General features: G+C 24.3%; 1 protein-coding gene across 1 annotated transcript; it reads right to left on the reverse strand.

Annotated features, from left to right (window-relative positions):
* Positions 1 to 6,231: 6,231 nt before the first annotated feature.
* On the reverse strand, positions 6,232 to 7,949 carry LOC105360169 (nitric oxide synthase-interacting protein homolog). Its single transcript, XM_011496985.1, has 5 exons — positions 7,657 to 7,949; positions 7,330 to 7,441; positions 6,846 to 7,246; positions 6,552 to 6,660; positions 6,232 to 6,477 (listed from the first exon to the last, which is right to left on the reverse strand). Exons 1-5 carry the CDS (start codon positions 7,830 to 7,832, stop codon positions 6,406 to 6,408), a joined length of 870 nt encoding a protein of 289 aa, XP_011495287.1. The 5' UTR covers positions 7,833 to 7,949; the 3' UTR covers positions 6,232 to 6,405.
* Between the last annotated feature and the right edge of the window lie 684 nt (positions 7,950 to 8,633).

Consider the following 8,633-nt stretch of genomic DNA (forward strand, 5'->3'; position numbering starts at 1 on the left):
CATTTTGTTCGTATAAATACTAATAATTATGAGACGAGTTAGGACTGTTTTTTTAATCGAGCAATCAATGTTATTAAGTGTTATCATATAGCAGGTGTGAACGAACTTTTTTTTTATCGATATAGTCACTAAAGTAATTGTATTGCTGACTTTACTAGTTTGAAGCAGTCTATTAGTTCGGTTTTAGGAACTTAAAAATGGACTTGAAGTAATTCATTGAATACAATAGGTAATAATACTTCCTTTGTGCACCCATTAGATATTAGATTATAATTTGCTTATGCATTTTTTATTTAAAATGCATAAGCATAATAATAATAATATGTTTGAAGTTTTATTTTCATTAAATTCTTTAGATTAATTTTCATATTATTTATATTTCTGGGAAAGATTGTGAGCAACAGTTATTTAATATAGATTAAAACGTAATCTTAAATCACTAATTTTACTGCGTAATATTACTTCACGAGTCTTAATTTATTAAAAAATTATTATTTAAATTATAAAATTTCTAAAAATATGATATTAAGAAATCATGAAAAAGTTGATTATCATATAATAATAAAAGTAGTTTCAGAAAACTCATTTGATAGTAGAATTGATCGTTAATCAGCTAATAGACAGAAACAAAGTAATTTATTAAATATCTATAATTTTTCATATTCACAGAAACATAATTTAATTAATTTTTCGTAAAATTAGTCGTTAATATTAATTTAATATCTATTTTATGTACAAAATAAAAAATTTTCATCTATTCTTTTTATTACTTTCTAACAAAGGTATTAATGACTGACATGAATTTACAAACCAATATATCTGTCGCAATTTATTCGATTTTTCTGTTGTATGGATTCTTAATGACCTTATGATATTTACCCTCGTATGTTTTATTTATTGTTTCGAGGGATGCGAACAAAAATATGTGTATAATTCATTAAAATTAAAGTTTTCAAAATTTATGAAATAAATATTCGGATATTAATTAAATACAAATGCTTATTTCGTGCCTTAGTTGATTGTGCAAGACTATTTAAATATTGTATGTATGTTGTTCAGTTTACAATTTATTTGTAATCATAAAAAATAGCAAGTTAATTAAATAATTTAAGATGTATTTTATGTTGTCTAATAGAGAGTGAAATATATATTTAAAATTTCAATCCATAATACACGTCTTGTAGAGCTTAAAGTTTCTATTACATAACATCTAAATTATCTTGCATAAATCCAAAAGTCCTTTATTTTTTATTCATTCGCTTTATCATTCGTTATGTATGTATTTCACACGCGCGCGCACCCCCCCCCACATATATATATTGTAAGATATCATAGGTATTTCAAAAATATAACCACTGCGGAAGTCGAATCAATAACTTTTGAAATGAATAAAGAGGTCGATTATATCCAATTGTAAAATATATATTTCTATTGAAAATAATTGACGCTAAATTTTTCTTTCTTAAATCCACATCTTAAAATTGATTTTCAAGATTTGTATGTAATTTCAATTAAATCCACAATTTATTTATAAACTTCATGGTAGATATTGCATAATATTTCAGAAGAGCATAAATATTACAATAATTACAATTCAATATATAAGTCGCTAAAATGTGTTGATATATATACACAGATGGTTCAATAATTAAAAATTGACCGTATTTTTCTTAAAATAACTAGAAATGACATTTCCTTCTCGCAAATTCTTATCGGTTTGTGTTTGAAAGTTACTAAAAATGTGTGAAAACTGTTTTCCTTATTAAAATTTTAACTGCTTTCAACGTAATATCGATTGAAATTGTTGAAAATAACTTGAATATTCGACAATATATTAACGAAGTGTACTGAATTAAAACGAAACAAATTAATTTACAAAATATTCATCTAAAGTAATACTGCGCTGTACGGTATTCAGTAATAATAATCATTGTATATTTTGTATTATTTCAATAAAAAAGATAAATTGTTTCAGTTTTAATACATACAATTTTGCTTCGAAACTAATCGAATATCATTATAAATAATATCACATCTTATATTCTATAATTAAAAATATAATAGAAAAGATTATTGAATAATATATCGATCAAATATTTATCCTAATAATTTATTCATTACTGGATATATAATGATTATGACTAAAAACTTAGTTTCGTTTTTATCAATGTATTATAACACATGCACGCACACGCGCGCGCGAGAATTGAAAAGTCATTTGAAAGTACCTATAATGACTATTAAACATTTATGATATTTTACTCAATATCGATATTTAATAATAACAAAACTATTTAATAAATATACCACTTCTTTCTCTTTCGCTCGTAACACGAATAACATTATATATCTTATAAAAGAAATTAATAAACAACTTTACAATAAGAGCACCGACTATTTTCATTAATATATTCTTACGACTGTTATGGTCTAAAGCAAATAAGTCGCTTTAAGCCAAAACACACAAGAAGCCGTTCGTTTCTCGAGCATCCAACTATTATCGCGAGTTTCTTGATAGCGCAAACCAGGGCGCGTTTTAAAATTTGCCGACACGTTCGCCCGTACACTCGAGAACATTTTTTATTTCATTTGATGCACTGCTTGTGTGATAACACGCGTAAAGGATAAATGTAGATCAGAATATAAAGAATTAATCAGGACTCACGCCGAAGGAAGGATGCGCAACAGGTTGATCCCAGACCAATGGCAAGGTTACGATCGTATAACTGCAGGGGAAAGAGAACCGCGACTGGTCATGGTCTTCCCCTCTCGGCCTTGCCGATTCTCACCTCGTGATTATTGAAAAAAAAAAAAAAAAAATGTATAGAAGCGATGTAGACGCGCGTCTCAGCGTCTCACCACGACTACCGTCGCCCGACATCCAAAGAAAACAGAAAAGCGTGCGTTGCGGGGTTAAGAAGGAAAAAATAGATCGAGTGCAAGTGTGTGCGTTGAGGCGGCAGCACTTCACGAGTCATTCGAACAGAAAACGTTCTTTTCCTTGGAGTAGACAATTCAACTGCTCGATTTCATTTGCGTACGTAACAGCGAATACTTTTTATTTTCACACTAGGTGGCGTCTAGGATAACAGAGAATATATGCCCAAACCATGATATCACGACGAGTGTCAATAATTTATTTTAATTTTAAGATTCATTCTTAAAAGATAACTATCTGCTTAATGTTCTAAATGAATTATTCGTATTTTTGTGATCAAATGGCATTTTCATTAAATCCTTATAGCAATTCTTAAAACATTACGAATGGTAGCTACATCGAAAATACTTATTCTTAACATTGCTTTTTAAAGTGTTTTATGCAAATATATTGCAAACTTTATATTTGCATGTATACTCATTTTAACGTATAAAATATATTAATTATACACTGGGTACTTATTAAGTAATAAGTATTATTAATACGATATTATAAAAACCTTATTAAAGAGCAAAGCATGACTTAAATTTTAGCCTTAAAATGAAATTTATATTTATAAAATAATAATACTGACGTAGATATATTCCGATTATAGTCAGACGCCGCGTCTGACCAAACTCGATTATATTGAAAAGTGATAAGTTGGCTAATAATGTAAGAATTTGAAGTTTTGGAGTAAAAATTTTTTTTCAAAAATATACATATAAAAGTTCATTTTTCAATATAAATATACTTATTGTGTAGTATTAGAAATTATTTTTCAAAGTAAATTAATAATGTATCTCAAGTAAATATGAATGTAAGTAAAATATAAAATTCATTTATTTTTCTTTAGTGTATTCGTAATGGATTTTTGCGGATTTTATGATAAATATTTTATATTTAATTTTTATTTTTACATTTTTTTTTTCAATCAACATTCAATTAGAATATATCGTAAAATCATAATATTAATAAACTAATAAACTAATAAAGTAACTAATAAAGTAAATATTGTAACAATTAATAAAAATAAGAATGTTTTATTTTTATTATACAATATAATAAAACGCTGTTTTTTCCAATAGTGATTATTAATGCAGTAAAAATGCTTATTACAAATTATTTATTATATTAAATTCCATATCTTTTATTAATAAATAAAAACTGCAATTGAAACGCATAGGAAAGTATTTTAAACGATGCTTTGTAAAGTGGAAAAGTCTTTAATCATAATAGTATATTTTATAAAAATACCATGTAAATAAAAGAACATATAGAGAAGCGTAAATTAATATAAAAAATTGTCAAATAGCTGAATGTATGTTATGATTAAGTTTTACGAAGAAATTAGACTTAAAGTTTTTGACCATTCGACCATAGATAAAACATTATCTTTTATAAAAAAATTTATGTTTTTACTTACACAATTAATACAATATTTTAACATAATACTGTTGAAACATAAGTTATAGTATATATACTATATTTCCTAATGTACATATTATTTATAATCAAAATACATAATATCGAATCACAATTACTCTCCGGAAGACGTGATTTTTGAAATTTTTCTTAATGCGCCAAATTAGATAATATACTTATGGATTATAAGCATTTAATATATCGTTACTCCTACTTTTTGTAATCAGAACAAATGAGAAACTTAAAGTATTTAACGCGTAACAATTCATTTATTATACTTTAAAAATTAAATCAGAATGTTCATTAAATACGCGTTGAATACACGATGCCCAGTTAATTGAAAAAAACATTTTTATTTAAATTTAAATATTATTTAAAATTTTGAAACATTTTTTGCTCAAAATTTAGTACATAAATTCATTCAACAAATTTAATAAGATAGGAAATCCTTTCTTACACAATTTTATTTTGTTTTTTTTTTAAATTGTTTTCAATCTATTTTAACTTCAAATAAAACTTAACTTTCATTCAATCAATTATGTAATTATTTTAAACAATCATCTTAGTATTTATAATTTTTAATAAGTAGAGTTTAAATAATGAGTTATGTGATAATAAAAATCATAAAAGTAATCATATAATATATAAGTTTAAATAAAATTATAATCAAGTGCTTTATTGTTCATTCAACAATCAATAACCACATGATAATTTTAATTTTTTGTTGTTGTTATTTTTTTCCCATTTTATTCAAGTCATACAAATTATCTCTTTTAGAATAAATTAAACTTTTTTTTATAGAAAAGTAGTAAATATAATAAGTTGAATAATTTGATTTATATAATGTTTTAATATTTCTAATTGGTTCTAGTTAAATTTAAGTAGTAATTATACTAAAATGGGAATTAAATACTTTTAATTGTTTTATTTGAGATAATTAAGCATCATAAAGGCTTATAATAATTATTGATAATTTATAGACAAATTCATTATTTGAATACTGTTCAAATTCAACATTTGAGTATAGTTTTTATAACAAATATTGCAAATTAATTTTAAATATTTTTATTTTTGTAAATGACGTTAGATTTATTAAAAAAAATCATTGCTTAGTAATACATAAATACATACAACTTTTTAAAATTGTATTAAACATATATCTTTTACTTTGTTTTATTTGAATAAATTATTCTTTTATAAATAAAATATAAAATAAATTTTTACAGTTTTTACTTTATGAAAGAATTTTTATTTATTTTTAACACAGAATTTAACACGCATGTAATAATATGATCAAACTCTCTTTTTCAGTTGAGAATCAATTAGTCACCTTCAGTTTAATTACTTTTATTTTTTATCTCATATTTAAATATTCTTAGAAATGTCGATACATTTATTCATAAAATCATTGTTCATATATAAATTACTATTAATCTTTGTAATTAAATAAATATAAAATATATTTATTTTATATTGTTATATTAGAAATTTTAAATATTCATCAAATGTAGCCAATTCATTATAATTATATCCATATGTATAATAATTTAGTAATTTCTTTTAAAATTAATATATATATAACTTCATAATAGTATGAATCTGAAAAATGTTTGCATAAAATATTTGCTATTAATTTTATTTATTATTTCACCTAATTATATATACACTTTATTTTATCTATGCATACTTTAATGTATTTTTTTGTAGAAATTGTTCTAAAATATAAAAGCACAGAGTGGAATGTGATAGAAATAATTTATTATTTTAGATTTTAAAATATTTTCATATTTTCAATCATCTCGATATTCAAAATTACATAATTGATAATAATATATACATAATATTTATATATAATCTTCACCAATGCTAAGAAAAATTTATTATTATTAAACTGAGTGTGTGGGTATGTTTGTGTGTTAGGTTATTGTTAATGCTAATGTTCTTGGTGATGATATTCTAGTTTAATATATTTATTATATACTATAATTATTAAATGTGTTTCTAGAGAAATTATCCTTCAACTCAAAATACAAATTATAAGATATTGTAATATATGATGATACTTAAGCTTGTAAAACAGGCCTTTCATGCTTTCCTTCTAAGTCATTATTTGCTGCTGAATAACCTGTACCTCCCTAAAAATACATTATTTTACACAATTTAATTACATGTTATTCAAGGCTATTTAAGTATAATAATTATAAATTACCCTTTGTAATGGAATAATATCATTTTCTGTTAATTTTGTGCTATCCAAAGGATTGATCCAATCCTTTTTTATAATTTTTTCTACGCATTCCATTGTTATTATGTCACCTCTAAAATACAATTAGTAAGCATAAGTAATGTATTATAATATAGATACTTTTACTTAATTTTTTTCTTCAAATTTTCATTTGTTATTAATTGCATAATTAATTGATAAAAAATCATATCCAAAGAATATTATAAATAAAATATTCTAATTTAAAAGGATATTAAATCTAAAATAATAATTTCTTACGTAGTTCTTATAGCTGCACAGGGAATACTATTGCTTAACACATCATGAGTTATTGGGCACATATATCGAGCCTGTTTAATAATCAATGATTTTTTATCATCTGGATCTTTAATTTCAGTAAATTTAATTGGAAGAAGATCTTTTAATTTAAGAATATTTCCACTAATTGGGCAATAAATATTTTTATCTGGTTTCTGAAGAGTCACTTCCTTTGCCTCTGGTGTTTTCGATGGTATCCAAAAACTTGGAAGGTCTTTGTCTCGACCATTACACATGTTAGACACCGAAGATTTAGCTTCGTCGCTAGATTTATTTTTTTTAAATACAATAGTTTTTTCCCCTTTTAAAAAATTTTGTAACTTTTCCAATTCTTCATTTGCAGTTAGTTCTTGAAATTTTTCCTAAGTAAAGGGATAAATTTTGTATTATGGAATAAAATTTAAACTCCAAAATTAAACATTAAAATCCTAAATTATTAATTAACCTCTTGCTTTTTTTTCTGTTTTTCATATTCCTTAAGTTTTCTTGTATATTCTTTTTTTTTCGTTAAAATGTATTCAAGTATGGCTTCTTTGTCAAAAAGATATCCATCCTTTCTGTAATTGCATATTGATAAGTGTAATAAATTTATTAATACAACAATAAAAGTTAACAATACAAATTATTAATTGTAATTAATTTATGCAAGTTCGTTTATGGATATAATGTTTATTTTCTTTAGAACATTAAGTTAAAAATAGTTGTATCCTAATGTTTATATAAGAATTATATTTAAGTTTAAATAATTTAATAAATAAGCTAATAAACTTACGTTATCACAGGATTTCTACAAGGCTGCAAAGATAAACAACAACAATCGAAATCTCTCAAAGAATCTTTTCCAACTCTTTGACTATTTGTGCCGTATCCAGATGCTGCTGCATCCTTTTTCTTCTCATGATAGGTATAAACTGCTCCAGCAGTACAATTCCTAGCATGCCTCGTCATTTTTAAATTATTTTGTATTAATTATTATGTACAATTACTTATGCCCTGATAATTGTTTTGAAGAAGTAGACACTAACTGATGTTACTTGACATCAACAAAGCCAGCATCAATATAACCTAAAAATGTTCAGAAATCAATCGATAAAATAGGAATCCATTATAATATTTCTCAACCGAGCGCTCGAAGATAAACAGTAAAGTTTCCGTAAATACGTCTAGATGGATGTGAAAAACATTCAAATCAATCAACGTTTATAATAAGAAACAATGGAAATGAATTATTTTCCATAAAAAGATAAGATTTTATAATGAAATTTTCTGTAATAAAAATGAAACGACTGTTTATAAGTTTTACTAATATATTTATTACAATTATAAGAAAATACTGATAAAACTGTTAAATAAATTTATTTCACTACAAATTAAATTAATTTATGTACAACTACTGCCAATAACACATAGAAAATAACGAAAGCAATTTCTAAAGGAAATCGTTAAAGCATACCGAATCATAGAGCCTTTCAATTTTCTAATGATTACACCAAACATATAGTTAACACAAATTTTATTATTATCAGAAGCCACCGAACCTATTCAGTTTGCTCTCGCGTGTTTCGCGAGTGCGGACGTGGTTATGCGTATTTTTTGTTTCGTTTGATAATGCGAAATAAAAAGTAGATCAATAATCAGTTGTTTGTCGTGTAAAGTTTGTTGGTTCTCATGTCTCTCGTGATTGTTCGATGCTGTGGTATCAATTGATTAAACATATTTGCTAATTCAATCGACCGATACATTTTGATA

Source organism: Ceratosolen solmsi, unplaced genomic scaffold, assembly GCF_000503995.2.
Source record: "Ceratosolen solmsi marchali unplaced genomic scaffold, CerSol_1.0 scaffold13, whole genome shotgun sequence".
NCBI lineage: Eukaryota > Metazoa > Arthropoda > Insecta > Hymenoptera > Agaonidae > Ceratosolen > Ceratosolen solmsi.

What these genes read in the sequence shown, in the direction of transcription:
- LOC105360169 (XM_011496985.1), bottom strand. Translation starts at nt 7,832, where the DNA reads ATGACGAGGCATGCTAGGAATTGTACTGCTGGAGCAGTTTATACCTAT. An exon ending in TGTAGAAATCCTGTGATAAC is followed by an intron (nt 7,442 to 7,656) that starts GTAAGTTTATTA and finishes ATGCAATTACAG; the next exon opens with AAAGGATGGATATCTTTTTG. An exon ending in ATATTATTCCATTACAAAGG is followed by an intron (nt 6,478 to 6,551) that starts GTAATTTATAAT and finishes ATGTATTTTTAG; the next exon opens with GGAGGTACAGGTTATTCAGC.